Source organism: Telopea speciosissima, chromosome 5, assembly GCF_018873765.1.
Source record: "Telopea speciosissima isolate NSW1024214 ecotype Mountain lineage chromosome 5, Tspe_v1, whole genome shotgun sequence".
In the NCBI taxonomy this organism is placed as follows: domain Eukaryota; kingdom Viridiplantae; phylum Streptophyta; class Magnoliopsida; order Proteales; family Proteaceae; genus Telopea; species Telopea speciosissima.
Window position 1 is genome coordinate 2079201 of NC_057920.1, and position 21151 is coordinate 2100351.

At 38.7% G+C, this 21151-nt stretch overlaps 1 protein-coding gene across 4 annotated transcripts in view; it reads left to right on the forward strand.

Moving 5' to 3' along the window:
- Positions 1–20012, forward strand: part of LOC122662418 (telomere repeat-binding factor 1-like) — a 35512-nt gene extending 15500 nt beyond the window's left edge. For all 4 annotated transcript variants that reach the window (XM_043858043.1, XM_043858046.1, XM_043858044.1 and 1 more), the window contains 2 exons: positions 12483–12824; positions 19849–20012. In XM_043858043.1, the coding sequence (XP_043713978.1) occupies positions 12483–12824; positions 19849–19863 (357 nt within the window). In that variant the 3' untranslated portion in view covers positions 19864–20012. The remainder of the gene's footprint in view (positions 1–12482; positions 12825–19848) is intronic.
- The last annotated feature ends 1139 nt before the right edge of the window (positions 20013–21151 follow it).

Here is a 21151-nt window from a genome sequence, read left to right on the forward strand (position 1 = left end):
ACACGGTGAAGTACAATCCCGATGGTACTGTGGAGCGGCACAAGGCCCATTTGGTTGCCAAGGGGTTTACCCAGACCTATGGGGTCGATTATTTTGAGACTTTCTCTCCTGTTGTGAGGCTGAATTCAGTTCGTATTGTGTTTTCTTTGGCTATTAACCTTGACTGGCCCCTTTTCCAGATGGATGTGAAGAATGCTTTCTTATATGGTAACCTGCAGGAGGAGGTGTATATGGAGCAACCTCCTGGTTATGTTGCTCAGGGGGAGGATAGTGTCCTAGTTTGTCGCCTTCATAAGGCAATTTATGGACTGAAACAGTCTCCCCGTGCCTGGTTTGATAAATTTAGCAGTGTTGTTGCTGGTTGTGGATTTTCTCAGTGCTACTCTGATCACTCTATCTTTGTTAGACGACAGGGGTCTAATGTGGTCATCTTAGCAGTATGTTGATATTATTATTACTGGTAATGATGCTTCTGGGATTGCACAGGTGAAGACATGTCTACTTGACAATTTTCAGATTAAGGATTTGGGTAACCTCAGGTATTTTCTTGGCATTGAGGTTGTTCGCAGTTCTCGCGGTCTAAGTTTGTCCCAAAGGAAGTATGTTCTTGATTTACTTGATTAGACAGGTATGATGGGTTGTAAACCTATTGATACTCCTATGGATCCTCATGTCAAGTTTGGTGCTTCTGATGACACAGACTTTAGTGATCTACATCAGTGTCGACGCCTGGTCGGTAGACTTATCTATCTTACAGTTACTCGTCCTGATATTTCTTTTGCTGTGGGTGTTATCAGTCAGTTCATGCAGACACCTAAGCAAGTTCATTGGGAGGCTGCTTGTCGTATTTTACGTTACCTTAAGGGTGCTCCTGGCAAGGGGCTTGTCTATCGCCGTCATGGATACACTAGCATTATTGGATTTTCTGATGCCAATTGAGCTGGCTCTGATGGTGATCGTAGATCTACTACAGGTTATTGTACTTTCTTTGGTGGTAACTTGGTTACTTGGAAGAGCAAGAAACAGACTACTACTGTTGCTCATTCCAGTGCAGAGGCTGGGTACAGAGCTATGGCTCACACAGCTGCTGAATTGATGTGGGTTCGTTCCTTTACTCATGAGCTTGGTTATTTCAGTGATCAGCCCATGGAGATGTACTGTGATAACCAGGCTGCTATCTATATTGCCAACAACCCTGTGTTTCATGAACGAACCAAGCACATTGAAGTTGACTGTCATTTTGTTCGTGATGCTGTTCTAAAGAAGTTGATTACTACTCCTTTTGTTCGATCCCAGTTTCAGCTTGGAGATATGTTTACCAAAGCTTTGTTTTGCCCACAGTTTGCAAGTGGCTGTTCCAAGCTGGATCTTGGTGATGTCTACGCTCCAGCTTGAGGGGGAGTGTTAAGATTATCGTGTTTAGTTGTTTGGGGTTATTTATGTCTTCTATGGTTCTTTCTAATTAGTTCTAATTAGTGTCTCAAGGGTATTTTGGGTATTTTCTATTGTAATTCACTTAAAGTTCTATTATAAATAAACCTGCCTCTCACGATTTAGTTGAATGACTAAATCGTGAGAAGTCTTCTCTCTCTCGGTTTTACTCTTTCTTCTTTGCTTTCTTCTTCTAGTTGTCTTGCTGCAGGTTAGTTTTTAGCTTCAGTTCTGTTACAATTACAACTTCAAGCAAATTTCTGTGACTCAAAGGACGTAATTGGCCAATTTTATTGCTGATGAGTTTGCTAGGGGAGGAGCTAATACAGTCTCCTTGTATGTCCGTGTTATGTGGTTCTATATCCTTCAAGCCATTTTTGTTGGTGTTGTACACTATGCTTTGTATCCCTTTTGGCAGTAAAATCTTTTTGATATCTAATAGGGAAAAAAGGTCAGTTTTTCTAAACTCTTGAAAGATGCTGGAATTACATTCAAAGGAACCATCCAGCTCAACAGGAAAAATGAAGAATGGAAAATTCTTTTCTTCTCTCTCTCTCTCTCTCTCTTTCTTCTTAAGATTTCATATTGTCATTTATGAAAAAGACAAAAACCGTGTACCAGTGAAGATAGATTCATCATGGTGATGAAAAAGATATTTAACTTGTATTCAGTGAAGATCAATTGTATATTGACAATTCAAAGATATTCATATTTGTATTACTTGATGTTTGATGGAACTGATGATTGAAATTATTTTGGTGTTCTGACACAAACTTGGTTACCGATACTTTATTCATGGGGTAAATTTATCCTTTGTTACTACTATCTTACTATCTTTATATTTATATTGGCAGTTAACAGAAAAAGTATTTTTATTTGATAAGAATGTTAGGGAATCCTACCCCATCTCCATAATTGTTTTGATGATAACAAACATATCAGACAAGGTCTTGTATATGTCTATATGTCAACAGGGCTAATAAAGTCAAAAGAGTAGAAGACATATAGTATGAAGTTGAGATGTTCAGGACAAAGCGGTGGAGATCAAGATATCAAAGGCATGCTAAGCTTTTCAAGAAAAGAAGATCTTGGAAGATCTTTTGAAGATTGAAGAACATCACTCGAAGAAAGAGACCAAGACTTTCATCAAGATCAAGATGCTCGTGTGCACATACTTAGACACACAACACTGCATACTTGTAATCACATTTGCATAAGATGAATAAAAAAGCATATGCATCATTTAGAGACCTTAAGAGGTTAAACTTGAACTCTCCTTGACCCTTAAAACATGTTGGAGTCAGTTGGAAAAAGCCCCGGACCAATCCCCACAGCCATACTGTCTGAATCAAGCCAAGACTAGAATCCGGTCTGTGATCCGATCGCGACCGGATCACAGTGTATGTATCGATCGGATCTGGCAATGGCCTCACTGGTACGTTCCCAGAATTGATCCGGTTGACCGGATTAAGTGGGATGATGATCCGGTCGATCGGACATCGACCAGATGGCCCTACTGCCCTCCAACGGCTAGTTTTTAACTACTAGTTTCTCCAACGGCCGACCGGATCAATTTTCAGGTCGACTGGATGGGTAAAAAATAGATCCATTAGAGCACGTTTTGCACATGTTCTAAAGGCCATTAATGAGCCTATAAATAGATAACATGTTAGTCCTTTTCACCTATCTACTACAGTCCAAAATCTTATTTTTGAGAAAGGTGAAAAGTGATAATTGCTCTCATAATTGAAGTCTTGTCTACATCTACATTAATCAAGGTTTGACCTCAAAGTTTAAAGGACCTTCCCAGGCATAGTTCTTAAAGAAGGTCTTCATTGTGCAAGCATTCACTCGCATCATTTAGCACTTGTAAGGAGTACACATCACACTCCTTGCTTAGGTATTTCTACCTTTATTCTCTTTGTATTAGTTTATGCTTTTAAGTGTATAAAGCATTGTTTGCATTGGCCTAGACTGTACTTAGGCATTGCAAGGATCCTCTTATCCTTAAAAGATTTCGGATTCTCTTATCCTTAAAAGATTGAGATCCTCTTATCCCGTGAAAAAAGATTGTAAAGGTGTTCTTCCCACCTACTGTACTGAAAGGAAGGAACTAATGAATTATCTCAAGGTTGAGAGGAGTGGACGTAGGTTAAGTTTAGCTGAACCATTATAATTTTGGTGTGTTCTTCTATTTGCGCATTTTATTTCTATCTATCTTGTTTAATTTCAAAGAAAATTTCAAAAGGACATAAATTCACTAGTGATAACCTATTCACCCCCCCCTCTAGGTTATCCAACATGTGGTATCAGAGCGGGAGCTCATTTTGATCGAGACTAAGAAGATGAATGGGATCTAATTACACCAATCCTCTTGAGGGACAAAATGTCTCTAGACCCCCATTGTTTAATGGAGATAATTTTCTTTATTGGAAAATTAGATTCCACAACTTCACATGTGTTCATAATCTAGAAGTTTGGCATGTAATTGAACATGAACCTTATTCTTTCAATAAGATTGTAGATGGTGAAAGTGTTCCTAAGGAAACCTCTGAATTAACTCTTGCTGAAAAGGAGAAAATTCAGTACAATTTCAAGGCTATCACCTTCCTATAGTATGCCTTGACTGATTCCGAATTTGATAAGATAGCCATGTGTGAAATGGCTAAAGAGATTTGTGACACACTTGTGGTTTCATATGAAGGAACCTCACAAGTAAAGGAATCTAAAATTGATGAACTTGTGCATGAGTATGAATTGTTTAAAATGTTAGAAAATGAGGGTATTTCAAGTATGTTTTTGCGTTTTACTAACATTACCAACAAGTTGAAGGGCTTGGGTAAAACATATACCAAGTCCGAAAATGTAAAGAAAATTTTCAGGTCACTTCCCCCCAAGTGGAGACCAAAAGTAATAGCCATTAATGAAGCAAAGGACCTCGACAAAGTGAGCCTGGACGAATTGCTTGGATCTCTTCTTACTTACGAAGTCGAATTGAATGGAGATGAAAGATGGTTTGAAATAAAAGAACCAAAGAAGAAGACCATAGCTCTCAAAACCACTAATGAAGAGAGCAATGAAGAAGAGGACATCACATTTTCAGAAAAAAAATGTCCCTCATTACAAAGAAATTCCAAAAATTCCTCAAAAAGAAAGGAGGCAAATACTTCAATAAGGGACAAGCAAGCAAAGGTAAGAATCCTACCAAAGACAAAACTCTTCCTTCTAAGAAAGATATTGTTTGCTATGAGTGCAGAAAGTCCAGACACTTCAGAACTGAGTGCCCAAAAGGACAAGATAAGAAGAAAGCGTATGCCGCTGAAATTTCATGGGACTCAAACGAAGAAGAAGTAGTGGGAGATTCTGATGAAGAAGTCACAAATCTAGCTCTCATGGCAACAGAAGAGGACATTGAGGTAAGTTCAGCCTGTCTTACTTCCAATTCTAAATATAGTGATTCTATTGAAGAAATAAATACGGATGACATTGATGAAAATGATATTGAAAAGGGATTTGAAGCTCTCTATGAGGCAAGCCGTAAGCTTGAAGCTTCGAACTCCTTTTTAGAGAAAGAAGTGATAGAGTTAAATAATAAAATAGATGACCTACACATTTATATTGCTCAACTTGAAAGAGAAAAGGAGGAATTGACGTCGGCCTTGCTCACCTTCACCAAGGGCCAAAAATCATTGGATACTCTCTTTGGTACACCTCAAAAACCATCACAAGACAAGGAAGGACTAGGCTATAATGGGAAAATCCTATACCATGCCAAAGGTAAAGAAAAAGTGGTAAAGGAAAGAACATATCAAGGTCAAACGTCAACTTCTCATGCTCTCTCTTCAAGAAATCAAAGGTACAACAATCAAAGGTATAAAAATTAACGTTATCATGCATTTCAATAGACCTCTCAAAGAAGGAATAGACCCCAAAGAGAATATATTCCTTAAAGACCCCAAGGCCAATATCATAGACTATATGTTCCATACTCAATGGAAAGAAGATATAGACCTCAACCAAACCATAGGCCATATATGAAGTATAACTCATATAGACCTTATGACCATCAAAGATTCCAAAGAGGTAGAAGGACTCAAAACTCCTTCGAGTGGCAAAGGTCACAAAGGCAGAAAAGGGCACCATCTCCATTTGACATTTGTGACCCTAGGTACCAACGACCTAAGAACTGTGTTCCGGACACAAACTATAGCCTAAATACAAGACAGTTTGGGTACCTAAGGAATCTCTCAACTCTAACAACAGTGGACCCAACAGATTGTGGGGACCAATGCATGTGTAAGCTTTGTTTTGTAGGTATGTTTGAAGAGCAAAAGACAAGTTGAATGGTACATCGACAGTGGATGCTCCAAGCATATGACTGCAAATACAAAATTATTTACAAAGTTGAGAAAATATGATGGAGGATGGGTGACCTTTAGAGATAATGGCAAAGGAAAGATAATTGACATTGGAAAAATCAATATAGGAGGTACTACCATCTCAAACTTCTATCTGGTAAACAAACTTGCCTACAACCTACTTAGTGTAAGTCAATTATGTAGTGTTGGATATAAAGTAAGTTTTGATGTTTCACATTGCCTAGTTTTGGATGCAAATAACAAAGTAGTATTGAAAGGAACTAGAAATAATCACATATATACCTGTATCATTGATGAAGCTAGTTCTAGCAATACTTGTTTGGTTTCCTATGAAGATTCAAGTGTGTGGCATAGAAAACTTGGACATATAAATATCAAATTGATTCAATCAATAGCTTCCAAGGATTTTGTCTGCAACTTATCCAAACTAAAGTTTGACAAGAATTATTTTTGTGATGCATGCCAAAAGGGTAAACAAGTTAAAGTTTCTCATAAATCTAAGAACTTTGTTTCAACTGCTAGACCACTTGAACTTCTCCATTTGGATCTTTTTGACACTATTCCTACTCCAAGCCTGAGTGGTAAAGTATATACTCTTGTGATTGTTGATGATTATTCTAGATATACTTGGACTTGCTTTCTTAGACATAAAAATGAGGTTTTTGATGAGTTTTCAAAACTGTGTAAGAAAATTTAAAACCAAAATGGCTATTTGGTCACTACAATAAGAAGTGATCATGGTGGTGAGTTTGACAACTCAAACCAGTTTGGAAAATATTGTGATGATGAAGGCATCACTCATAATTTCTCTGCTCCAAAAACTCCCCAATCCAATGGGGTTGTTGAAAGGAAAAATAGATCTCTTCAAGAGATAGCCCCGACTATGCTTAATGAATATTCTATACCTAAATATTTTTGGGTTGAAGTTGTGAATACTGCATGTTATGTTTTAAATTGTGTTTTGATTCGAAATTTTTTATCTAAAACACCTTATGAGTTATATTTTGGAAAGAAGCCTAAAGTTGATTATTTTCAAAATTTTGGTTGTAAATGCTTTATTTTGAATACCAAAGACTCCAAAGGTAATTTGATGAAAAATCAAATGAAGGCATTTTTCTTGGGTACTCTAGCAATAGCCGTGCCTATAGAGTATTCAACAAAAACACCTTAGGTGTAGAGGAATCTATGAACATTAGATTTGATATCTCTCCTCTAAAAGAAAAATAGAAACCTCTAGTTGATGAGGATGAGGATGTCATTTCTAAAATCTCTAAAAGGGTTAAGACCACTTCTTTGAAAGAAGATGAAGATTCTCATGTAGAAACTTCCAAAAAAAATCCTTCGGAACTTCCTAAAGAAGTTAGACCATTAAAGAATCATCCATAAGAACAAGTCATTGGTGACTTGGAATCTAGTGTTCAAACTAGGTCTAAACTTCAAAACACTTGCAATTTTGCTGCATTTCTGTCCATGGTAGAACCTAAGAACATAAAAGAAGCTCTTTTGGATAATGATTGGATTTTGGCCATGCAAGAAGAACTACATCAATTCGAAAGAAATGATGTTTGGGAGCTTGTGCCAAAACCCAAAATGGGTGTTCAGAAATAAGTTAGATGAAAATGACATTGCGGTAAAAAATAAAGCTAGACTAATGGCTCAAGGATACTATCAGCAAGAGGGAATCGATTTTGATGAGACATATGCCCCTGTTGCTAGATTAGAAGCCATTAGAATGCTCCTAGCATTTGCTTGTCATAAAAATTTTAAACTTTTTCAAATGGATGTGAAAAATGCTTTCTTGAATGGTTTTATTGAAGAAGTGTATGTCTTTCAACCTCTAGGTTTTGAAAGTTGTTCTCATCCTGATCATGTTTTTAGATTAATGAAAGCCTTGTATGGACTTAAACAGGCACCAAGAGCATGGTATGACAGACTAAAGACCTTTTTGATTGAAAATGCTTATATCATTGGTAAGATAGACATTACATTGTTTGTTAAACATAAGGGCTCTGATTTAATTATAGTGCAAATATATGTGGATGATATTATATTTGGTGCTACTGATGAATCTTTATGTATTGAATTTAGTAATTGCATGAAGAGTGAGTTTGAAATGAGTTTAATGGGTGAACTCAACTTCTTTTTGGGCCTTCAGATCAAACAAACTGAAAATGTTATTTTTATCAATCAATCTAAATATATTAAAGAGTTGCTAAAGAAATTTGATATTAATTCCCAAAAGGCCTCTAACACTCCCATGAGCACCTCGATCAGTCTCTCAAAAGATGAAAATGGAACCCCTATGGATCCTACTCGTTACCGAGGTATGATTGGAAGTTTGTTATATTTAACTGCAAGCAGACCAAATATCATGTTTAGTGTATGTGCATGTGCTAGATTTCAGGCTAGTCCTATGCAAGCACACTTAAGTGCTAGTTAAAAGAATTTTCAAGTACTTAAAAGGCACTGTCAACATAGGATTATGGTATCCAATGTACAATGATTTTGAATTACTTAGCTTTTCTGACGCTGATTTTGCTGGTTGTCATATTGATCGCAAGAGCACAAGTGGTACTTGCCATTTTTTTGGATCATGTCTCTTTTCTTGGTTCAACAAGAAACAAAACTGTGTGGCACTCTCTACTACCGAAGCTGAATATATTGCAGTTGGCAGGTGTTGTGCTGAAATACTTTGGATGCGTCAAACTCTTCTCGATTATGGACTCTCATTCAATCCCTCCAAAATTCTATGTGATAGCACCAGTGCCATCAACTTGAGCAAAAACCCTATTCTTCACTCAAGAGCAAAGCATATAGATATCCGCCATCATTTTCTTCGAGACACTGTCCAGAAGGGTGAAGTAGTCCTCGAACACATTGAGACTGAAAAACAAGTCGCCGACATCTTCACCAAACGTTTGTCCGAAGAATGATTTTGCACTCTTCGATGGGAATTAGGTATGTGTAATCCGTTTGATTAAGTCACATTCCTTGGATTTCGCCCAAATAGGTCTTACAATCAAATTTTGGGCCGGGCCGGCTTAAAATGCATAATTTAGGTCATCCGATCGACTGGATCGTGGACAGATTGGTTTTTAACCCAATCCGTGGGTCTTTTGGCTCATTCCAAACTCGCCTAAACTTCTGTCTCTCCTCTCCAAAAACCCTCTTTTGAGTTTCTAGGGAAAAATCTTCCAAAAACCCTTGAAGTTCTTTGCTCTATTGATGATCCAATCTCACTCTTACCATCAAATCTCTAAGTTTTTCCCTTCTTCTCTTCCCAATCTCTTCAAATCCCTATTTCTCCAAAGCCCTTGCTCTCTATGGCTTCCAAAGGAGAACCCTCAAAGAAGAGAAAGGCGGTTGCTTCAAAGAAGGATCAATATGATGGAAGTTTATTCATCTCCAAAGAGGCATCGATTTGGTGGAAGGAATTCCAATTAAAGAAACTCATTCGAGAAAGGCTAGAAAGTGTTACCGAACTCAATGCCATTCTTCCTTGTGAGATAAATAGTTTATTTGAGATGTTGAGTTGGGATTCCATTCTCTATCCCCAAGAGAAAGCCTGCATTAGGCTTGTTCAACTATTCTATTGCAATCTCAAGGTTGTTGGTGTTGAAGGTGACTATACCATCACCTCCCTAGTTAAGGGCAAATACATTTCTTTTGACACTGTGGAACTTGCCCAAATGATTGGGGTTGATGATTCTGGAGACCGCAAGTATCTCCGCACTAAAACCTCTCCTGAAGGATTTATGAACGTTGATGAAATATATGGAGCCATTTTTAAGAATTACTTGGGTGAAACAAAGGGACTTACCGCTATTCATTTGGGTGATATCACTAGAGTTGTGAATTTGATTCTCACCTATAATATTCTTCCTCTTGGAGGACATAGAGATGCAGTCACTCGTTTTCAAGCCCATCTCATTTGGTGCATCGCCAACACCCATAAAATCCGTCTTCCCTATGTGATTATGAAGACAATAGAATTGGCTGCTGAAAGAGATTCCAAGGCTAGCCTCCCCTATAGTCGTCTCTTGACTATTATCTTCAAAAACTTTGAAGTTGATCTCTCTGATGAAGTTCCCTCCACAAATCCTACTGCCATTGATACTTCTACTTTGAAGAAAATGGCCATTCCTACCAGTGCACCTGATGCTCCTCCTCCTCACCGTCAAGCTAGGCGTAAGCAAGCCTCTTCATCCATTGTTGAGAGCGATGTTGATGATGATGTTGAAAGTGAAGATGAAGAATATGTGATAAGGGCTGAGTTTGCTGCCTATCAGGAGAAGCTTGACTCTCACCTCTAGGGCTTTGATGCTCAGTTCATTGCACTTCGTGGAGACAACAAGGCGATCATGGATCAGCTTAGGATGATCACTCAGCATTTTCACATTTCTCCTCCTCCTCCAGATGCTTTGTTTACTGCATTTATGCTCCTCTTATAGACAATTTGGGTTGTAATATCTTAAAACTACTGCTTTACTTTTGGTATGACTTTTAGGTACTGCACATCTCTAGGGGGAGAGTGCTTTTGACTATGTGTTTTTAAACTTTTATAACTCTGTGGTTGACTTTTTATATGGTGCATTATCTTCTTTATTAGATATTTGCTGCATGTGGTTCTATATTGCCGGGGGAGCCTTCTCTACTCCTTTTTGTTGTGACAAAGGGGGAGAAGAAATTTTATGATTTGGAACATGCTTTATTGTTTATGAATGCACTTGATTGCTTTAATTGATTATATTGCGGCATTATTTTTGGTTGCTATGTTGTTACCAAATCATATGTCTGTCATCATCAAAAAGGGGGAGATTGTTGGGGAATCCTACCCTATCTCTATAATTGTTTTGATGATAACAAACATATCAGACAAGGTCTTGTATATGCTTATATGTCAACAGGGCTAATAAAGTCAAAAGAGTTGAAGACATATAGTATGAAGTCGAGATGTTCAGGACAAAGCCATGACGATCAAGATATCAAAGACATGCTAAGCTTTTCAAGAAAAGAAGATCTTGGAAGATCTTTTGAAGATTGAAGAACATCACTCGAAGAAAGATACCAAGACCTTCTTCAAGATCAAGATGCTCGTGTGCACATACTTAGACATACAACACTGCTTACTTGTAATCGCATTTGCATAAGATAAATGAAAAAGCATATGCATCATTTAGAGACCTTAGGAGGTTAAACTTGAACTCTCCTTGATCCTTAAAACATGTTGGAGTTAGTTGGAAAAAGCCCCGGACCAATCCCCACAGGCATACTGTCTGAATCAAGCCAAGACTAGGATCCGGTCTGTGATCCGATCGACCGGATCACAGTGTATGTATCGACCGGATCTGGCAGTGGCCTCACTGGTACGTTCCCAGAATTGATCCGGTCGACCGGATGACCCTACTGCCCTCCAACGGCTATGATCCGGTTGACCGGATCAATCTTCAGGTCGACCGGATAGGTCAAAAATAGATCCGTTAGAGCACGTTTTGCACATGTTCTAAAGGCCATTAATGAGCATATAAATAGAGAACATGTCAGTCCTTTTCACCTATCCACTGTAGTCCAAAATCTTACTTTTGAGAAAGGTGAAAAGTGATAATTGCTCTCATAATTGAAGTCTTGTCTCCATCTACATTAATCAAGGTTTGACTTCAAAGTTTAAAAGACCTTCCCAAGCTTCCTCACTAAGGCATAGTTCTTAAAGAAGGTCTTCATTGTGCAAGCATTCATTCGCATTATTTGGCACTTGCAAGAAGTACACATCACACTCCTTGCTTAGGTATTTCTACCTTTATTCTCTTTGTATTTGTTTATGCTTTTAAGTGTATAAAGCATTGTTTGCATTGGCCTAGACTGTACTTAGGCATTGCAAGGATTTTCTTATCCTTAAAAGATTTCGGATTCTCTTATCCTTAAAAGATTGGGATCCTCTTATCCCATGGAAAAATATTGTAAATGTGTTCTTCCCACCTACTGTATTGAAATGAAGGAACTAGTGAATTCTCTCAAGGTTGAGAGGAGTGGACGCAGGCTAAGTTTAGCCGAACCACTATAATTTTGGTGTGTCCTTCTATTTGCGCATTTTATTTCTATCCATCTTGTTTAATTTCAAAGAAAATTTCAGAAGGACATAAATTCATTAGTGATAACCTATTCACCCCCCCCTCTAGGTTATCCAACAAAGAATATATTCATTAAGGATATGGATAGTGTATTGGAATATTATATCCAGTAAATGTCAATGATCTAAAAACATTCAAACTGTATTACTTGATGCTTAAAAGGACTGATGATTAAAGTTATTTTGGGGTGGGTGGTGGAAACTTGGTTAATGAGATCACAGTCCATGGGCATGCATGTTCGGGTACCATTATTTGATAATTAGCTTGGCTGACAGTCTCATGGCTTCTGCAAGATGATCTGTTCTTCATTTTTAGTTTTATTTTAAGTATTTTGAACAAGTACTCAAGAAATGTGCGGAGTGGACTCATCTTGGTCAAGTTCAGATTGGATTTTGATTGGTTTGGAACCACAGGTAGCTGGATCAAGTGCTGAACATAGTTTTTATCTGAGCACTTGATTTATGACCTATTTTGTATCTTTCACTTCTTATTTATATGCCCTTTTGGAGTGGTTACTTATGGGTGATTGTGATTCTTTTGAAAGGTAAACCGTAAGTACAGAACAACACCAACCTCGGTTTTCTTGGAAGGAAGAAGAAACAGCTCTGGATTGCCACTAATTGAGGGAAGAAGAGATTCAGAAAAAGATTACATGCAGATTTTTACTAGATCCCAGGTTGATGCAGAACTGGCAAAGATGCGACACATGACTGCAAAGGAGGCTGCTGTTGCTGCTGCACAGGCAGTTGCGGAGGCAGAAGCGGCCATGGCTGAAGCTGAAGAGGCTACACGGCAGGCTGAGGCTGCAGAAGCTGATGCAGAAGCAGCACAAGCCTTTGCTGAAGCAGCAATGATGACGTTGAATGGCAGAAACTTCTCAAATCTGGTAAAACTCTACTTTCATGTGTGTGTGTGTGTGGATTTACATGTTTATTTTATGAAGTAGTTTGGAAAGAAGAAGAAAAATTATACATCCCTAAGACGATTATTTGAAGATAACACCAGAAGTGTCCCAAGGATATGTGTTCGTATTTGATTCTTTTCTCATTAATTGGACAAAACAAATGCCCCAATAGTTATGTGGGGGTGGGTAGATTGGATTTAGAAGTGATTGTAATGCAGTGCTAATCCCAAACCAGGGAATTCCAGTGGGAGATTAGCTTGTGATAGGATCACAAGTATAGGAATAAGAACCAGATTAAGAGAAAATTGAGTAACTCAACCAAAACAAATTTCATGTGTCAAATTCTGGTTGATTGCTCTAACTAGTCAGCATAATAGGTTTGCAAAAGATGATCTTAATTTGATGGACAAGCAAATCAACTGGAAGTAGGAAAGCAAGAAAGCTGCAGAATTGATCGACATATTAAGGATCTAAAACAGAATTCAGTTAAAGGAGTTAAGCGGCTATACAGTCGAGAAATCAGAGACAGAAAACAGATTCAGAAATCTCAGATTTGAAGAAGTTTAGTTTTATTGTTTTGGTAGGATTTCAGAATTCGATTGGAAACTTCAGATTTTGAAGCCAGAACTGTAATTAGAACTTGAAACAGAAATTCATAATAGGAAAGAAAAGAAGAATAGAGCAGAATTTCAGAAACTAACTTTGTAATCAATGGAGAAGAAGAGAGGACAAGAAAACATAAGAAAAGAGAAGAAATCAGGCCTGGGATACCAATCCCGTATGCCTAGCTCAAACACTTTAAGAACTCATATTCTTTACTCAAATCATCTCCAATTGATGTAGGTGTATTACTTATATAAAGACCTAAAATTCTTAGATTGACACATAGAAGGACTCCTAATCCTTCTAACACATTGAATGAAGTAAATAAACTAAAGTAGAACTCTATCTAACTCTTATCCTAATCTAACCCAAATACTTAATTTAACTGCTAATCCTGTGTATTAACTTTACCCCAACATTATGGGCTTATAAATTAGACACATTACAATGAATCCCAAAAAATAAAAGACCCAACCTATAATATAACTACCCAAAGGTCAATTTCATCCCATTGGATTGCCACCAACACCTTGTGGGCCTCCCAAGCTTGCGTATAGGCCTCCATACGGTATTAATGTTGAATGCATCTGCATCAGATTGGCTTTTTCTATCATTAATGGTGGTTTAGACTTCTATATGATTTGTATCCTTCATCAAGAGATTCATACTTGTCTTCTTTTTCGTCTTTAATAAATTTTTATTTTGATTGGGAATGTTGCCTATCAAATAAACAAATTGTTCCAAGATGTGTTGGACTAAAACAAAGTATATAAATTGCGTACCCAATGCATGAGGCTCCTGCCACTGTGGAGTCTGTGGAGGGTCACAATGTACGCAGCCTTACTCACGCTTCGTGGAGAGGCTGTTTCCCAACTCAAACCTGCGACTACTAGGTTGCAATGGAGCAACCTTACCGTTGCACCGAGATACGCCCTTACCTTAAAGTATATGGAGTGCTATTTTATTAGAAATAAGATCTACGATCAAGAGACAACAGAGTGCAAGTGATGCAGGCTTATCATAGATATTGGCTTATTTCTAAAGAAATAAGCCTAGGGTTGGGTTATATATATGTTGGGCCTTTGTTCCCAAGGGTTTTCTATGTATTAAGCCACTTTAATAAGCCTAAACTAGGGGTACATGGGTTGCATACGGGATTAGTCCATACTTAGTTTTTATTTTGTGTTTTTAATTGAATCGGGTTAAATTGGTTGCATCCAATTGATTCAATTGGTCTAATTTAAGTGAAGTGATCCTATTGGCTAAGAGGATCTTATATCCTATTGGCTAGTAGGGAATCTTCTTTGTTTAAGTAGTTTAAGTTGTTTTTAAGTCATTAGGACTCTATTTTGGGTCCATTTCAGTTTCCTAGTCAGTTTAAGTTAGCTAATAGGTTAAGGATTGGGTTAGGCCATTCATTTTTAGTGTCTAAGTCTAATTTTGAGTCTTTTATATAAAGTTCTAAGGGGGGCAAGTATTGAACACGAATTTTGATTAATAAAACTCAGTTTTATGTTTGCTGCCTTTGTTGCTGCCTTTACTCCATCGTGAGTGTGCCTTGTGAGTAATATCAAGGTTGCCTTGTGTGTAATATCAAGGTGAAGGGATTGGTGGACTCCGATCGACTCCTTGTATCTTGTAGATCGGGAGGTCTTTTTTTCAATTCAAGCTTCTTCAAGCTGCTACCTTATATCTGTATTACAGTATGTATCTTGCTGCCCTTTCCTCTCTCTTACACAAACCTGATCTATACTCTTCTTCCATCACCATTAAACCTCACTAAAACCTCCATTAAACCTGCAACTTAATTCTACCCCTACAGTAGAATTTGAAACCTTATCCAAACCCTAGCCTCTTTACATCATTAGAACCCCCTAAGCCTGCTTATTAAAACCCTATAAGCCTTTTTCCGAGATTCTGCCCCTAGACCCTAGATCCCACAAACAGCCTATTTTCATAAGGCATCCTACCCAAAACCCTAGATTTCCAACTTCATCTAAATCAAACCAAACTTACATTAATAGACTCCTAAAAATCTGCACATCATTACCAAATAAAACCCTAGCTCGAAACCCTAACCATAACCCTAATTCTGCCCTAATTAGCCTAAGTTGTCCCAATCAGCCAGCCTTGTTAAGTGATCCTATTACCCTGGCTCCTAGTGGGATTACTCCTACCTAGGACTACATTAAATTGGTATCAGAGCCATGGCGGAGGGAAGCTCCAACCAAGCCTTGAAAGACCCACCTCCCTTCGTTTTCAAGACCCCAGTTCGTCTACCCAATGGGAGTACAACCATCTTAGTTGTTGATGAGAGGAGACGAAATAATATTATTTCACAATCCGTGGTGGATATGTTGTCCCAATCAGGAGAAATTTGCATCGAGCCTACAGGTAAAGTCTATGTTAAATTTGGGTGTTCATCATACCATGATGGTGCTTGGTGTGAGCCGGTACCATCTCCAAGGAGCTTTATTGTAGTAGGTTGCAATTGGTTGGACGAGCGACAAGGTTGGATTGAACCTGAAAACAACTCGTGTGTCCTACCTGATCGACAACGTCTATACCATTTGTTTACTCTAAAAGGGTTACAACCAAAGGTGACCACATCGACTGTACAACCACAGAGACTGCTGAACATGTCCACTCAAACGCAAGTAGCATCAATTGTGTATGAAGCTTCACCAATGGCGGATGTACCAATAGAAGATTCTACTAACGCAGTTTGTGTGGAAGAGATTCAAGAACCTATAACTAAAGAAATTCAAGTAGACCAAGCTGCACCAGTAGTTGAGATCATGGTTGAGAAGCTCGACCATCAAATTAATGTGGAGGTCCAAAACACAATTGTAGAAGATTCTACTGAAGAGGTATACATTGAAGAGAACAAGGTAGACAAAACTGAAACAGTAGAAGATGAAAAGTTGATTGAGTGCATTCCAAAGGAAAACAATGACCTTCAAGATGCTGCTCTTGAAGAGGTGGAGCTTGTGTCTCATGCATTAGATGAGAAGGTTGCTAAAACTGAAGGCTCTATGGACGAAACATTGACAGTTGTTGCTGATCTAAAGAAAGAACACATAGAGTTTGTTATGCCACCATGGTTCTTCGAAGAGAAAGCTCCACGCATTGAAGACTTTATCCCCAATGTTCCTGCCTCATCGGAAATTTGTTTGGGGATGGTTAAAGCTGCCAATCACATCACATGTTGATTCTCCCTCATCACTGCAAAATTCGAGGATGAATTTTTTCAAGTTGGGGAGAGTTGATGCAGGCTCATCATAGATATTGGCTTATTTCTTTAGAAATAAGCCTAAGGTTGGGTTATATACATGTTGGGCCTTTGTTCCCAAGGGTTTTCTATGTATTAGGCCACTTTAATGAGCCTAAACTAGGGGTACATAGGTTGCATACGGGATTAGTCCATACTTAGTTTTTATTTTGTGTTTTTAATTGAACCGGGTTAAATTGGTTGCATCCAATTGGTTCAATTGGTCTAATTTAAATGAAGTGATTCTATTGGCTAAGAGGATCTTATATCCTATTGGCTAGTAGGGAATCTTCTTTGTTTAAGTAGTTTAAGTTGTTTTTAAGTCATTAAGACTCTATTTTGGGTCTATTTCAGTTTCCTAGTCAGTTTAAGTTAGCTAATAGGTTAAGGATTGGGTTAGGTCATTCCTTTTTAGTGTCTAAATCTAATTTTGAGTCTTTTTTATAAAGTTCTAAGGGGGCCAAGTATTGAACACGAATTTTGATTAATAAAACTCAGCTTTATGCTGGCTGCCTTTGTTGCTGCCTTTACTCCATCGTGAGTGTGCCTTGTGAGTAATACCAAGGTTGCCTTGTGTGTAATATCAAGGTGAAGGGATTGGTGGACTCCGATCGACTCCTTGCATCTTGTAGATCGGGAGGTCTTTTTTTCAATTCAAGCTTCTTCAAGCTGCTGCCTTATATCTGCATTACAGTAAGTATCTTGTTGCCCTTTCCTCCCTCTTACACAAACCTGATCTATACTCTTCTTCCATCACCATTAAACCTCACTAAAACCTCCATTAAACCTGCAACTTAATTCTACCCCTACAGCAGAATTTGAAACCTTATCCAAACCCTTGCCTCTTTACATCATTAGAACCCCCTAAGCCTGCTTATTAAAACCCTATAAGCCTTTTTCCGAGATTCTGCCCCTAGACCCTAGATCCCACAAACAGCCTATTTTCATAAGGCATCCTACCCAAAACCCTAGATTTCCAACTTCATCCAAATCAAACCAAACTTACATTAATAGACTCCTAAAAATCTGCACATCATTACCAAATAAAACCCTAGCTCGAAACCCTAACCATAACCCTAATTCTGCCCTAATTAGCCTAAGTTGTCCCAATCAGCCAGCCTTGTTAAGTGATCCTATTACCCTGGCTCCTAGTGGGATTACTCCTACCTAGGACTACATTAGCAAGTATTCCCATTATCTTGGTTAGTCATCAACAAAGAGGGAGACATTGCAGAGGACGTTGACCATAAAATTAGAGCTTTGTAGATGAAGTGGAGAAGCACATCCAGATTGTGTAGTAGATAGATTCTGTTGAGTCGCTGAATATATGAGAGGGTTAGAAGTTAGAACTTAGAAGGCCAGCCTTGCTTTACGAAGCTTAATATTTCACAATAAAGAAGCTACTTATAGGTAAAATTAGTGTAACTGAGATTTAGGCTGTTTTGATTGATGAGCGGCAGGACTAAGAATGCTAGAATCAAAACAAATGCATTCAAGGGAACTCAGTAGTACCAGGAATAGATTATACGAGGGAGTTTTCACAGGTGTGGAGTTTGATTTTAAATTTTGTTTTAGTTAGGAATTAAATTCCTATATTAGTAGCAGTAGTTATTGCAGTTTCTACTGGTGGATAGATCAAAATTTCTAGTGGAATCCAGAGATTCTAGAATTAGGCAGTATTTGCGACTTTCAAAAGCTTGAGTATAAGCCACCTTATTTCTTATTTTGTGAAACTTTATGGTTTACTAGCTCCATGTATGATTTTGTAGGTAGTTGTTTGACCCTAAATAAACGAGGTTTTTGTTGGGTTTGAACTCCGAATTCTTAACCCTGATGTTTCTCTTATTGAGATTTCATAGAGCTCCGTGGACTCAGTTTGACCGAGGACAGGATTGATGAAGATACTGTTCACATTCTCTATTTTCTGTTGCACAAACTTGTTACGCTTAATAAATTCTTGTTTTAACATAACCAATTCTGGCATGGGTTTAACCAAACCCAACTTAAATCCGACTATAAACTCTATGAAGCTTTACCAAACCTGCCACTGTAGGGCTGGAACAGGGCTGGCACCCGTTTAACAGTTTAAGAAGACCCATTTCCATCCCTCGTATGAAAATGCATGACTGCTTATGAGTTTATGGCAGGGACTGCCATAAGTTGATTGATATGGTAGAAACCGGCACAGATTCCTGTAGCTTACCCCCAAGAGATGTGGGTAAGGGTTAGTGAATCTAGGTGAGTTTGTCCTTTTTTTTAAAATACAAACAATACTGTCATCCTGGAAAGATTTTGTATTTAGAACTACTTTCTGTTCTCTCTACCCCCAACCTCAAAAAAGGAAAAATGATGGTGGCTGCATTCGGGCTTATTTTTTGAATTTGTTACAAAGCAATACAAATTTGCATAAGAATAAAAAGAACAAAAATTTACTGAAATGCAATACAAAAAAGTTGAAAAGACAAATTTAATTTTTAGGTTGTTTTTCCAAAAAAGTGGTGATATCTTGATCATTGATATGCTTTGCACTCATGGTGGACTCAACACTCATCATATGGAGCCTTTTTTTTTGGGTGGGGTGGGTGGTGGGGGGGGGGATCCGAGACTAGATGAGGAACAGGAGGTCTCGAACTCAAAACCTCCTGGGGGCCTGCGAGGGCTAGGCTCTACTGTACTAGCCTCAAGCCAGCTGTCCTCATCATACGCAGCATTGCTAAATTGGTGATATTATGAGTTTTATATCATTCATGGAAATCTCTTTGGATATATGTTCATTCATTGGGCAGTCTATCTATGATGTAGCAGAACCGGTGGTGCATGTGCAGAAGTGTTAGATCCTGCCATCTAATTGGATGATTTATTAACCAACCAGTTATATTGCTTCCTTCTGGATGGTCAGAGAGAATGGTGAGGGGTCCAAAAATGATCATAGATAATGTGATCGTCCTGCCAACTTTTTGCATGCCTAGGTGGATGATTTAATGGTGGGGTATCCGACCATGATACTGGTCGAATTAATTTTTAGTCTACTTGAAGGGTGTCATCCGTATCCTCTACAGTCAGATCACACATACTAAATGTTGTCTGTTTGAACCTTCTGTCTCTCTAATCTTTGTTGGCATGTTCTTGCAGATGGTCCATGCATGACACAGACCTCACAATAGGCTCTCTATGCAGCGGCAAAAGAAGAGATGAATGTTGTCTATGTCATCACTTGGATTGTGCCTAGATGCCTCCATTTCATTCCAACGTCTGTAAATATAGTGAGACTTGTACAGTAAAGATGTTCAGTATTCTTTCATGCTATTGGGCTCGGGCTCACTGCTTAGAGGTTTTTCTGAGAACAATTTCATTGGTCAAACAATGTGTTCCCTTTTGTAGGAGCTTTTGGTTCAGAGTTCAGACTATTAAGAAACTGGAATGCAGCTAAATAGTAACCTTTGGAACGTCTGGCCATTCCATCACCGATCTGTTTGATACGAAAAATGTAAATGGAAGCACCGTTTGACTTCTGATCTGAAATTGTGCATGGAAAGACGTTTCATACTTCACTTAATTAAAATAACAAATTTTAATCATTTAAGGACATAACTTCCAGCCTTCTCAAGGATTGTCGCACAGCTGTGGGAGCTCATAAGTGAGGAGGAGCCTACTCTCCCAAGGAAAACCTGAGTCCAGGCTGGAACTTATGGATGGCAATCTTGGTTCAGTGGCTTCAGTCTGTCATGGGCTGATGGAAATAAGTAACCATCCCGGCCCACGACTGACCTTGTGTGCTCATCTCATAAGTGGAGCCTAACCAAGCATCTAATCTCTCTGCCTATGGCTGTGGGGATGGACCGACGTACCGGGACATTTGAGCACATAGCATCACAACTATGACTGTTGTGGTCTCTTGCTTCACCCATGCCACCCTCGGTTGTCTTTCCCCATAAATTTCCACAATCCAATGTGAAAATTGTTCGAAAATTTTCATCCAGAAGGCATTAATGTTAATTTTCTGACTCGACATCAGGGTGAAAGATCTTTGGGCGGCAGTCATGAAGGTATGCAAGTGCTTTATAGCAACATCAATTGCAACAAAATACCTCAATTCCCACGCCAAGCCATCCGCGCTGGCCGTTGTGCTTGCTTCCATGTGGGAAGATCCAAGCATCCAATAACGCATTGTGAATGATTCAGAGACAAGGAGCGTGGCTCTCCAATAATCCAATTACACGTCAGTCAGTAGACTCAGTACCCAAGAAATCTCACAAGATTGAAATTTGCACGCTTGCAATCGCGGATTGAGCTCCTCTCCAGGGAGCCCAGCACGCCTAGGGAGTATGTAGTCGTTGGGTTGTACTGCACACATCCTTAGGCATGCATCGAGATGTGTGCGGCACGACCCAACCCTTGGATTACCCCTGGGCGCTGGCCTCCCTGGAGAGGAGCC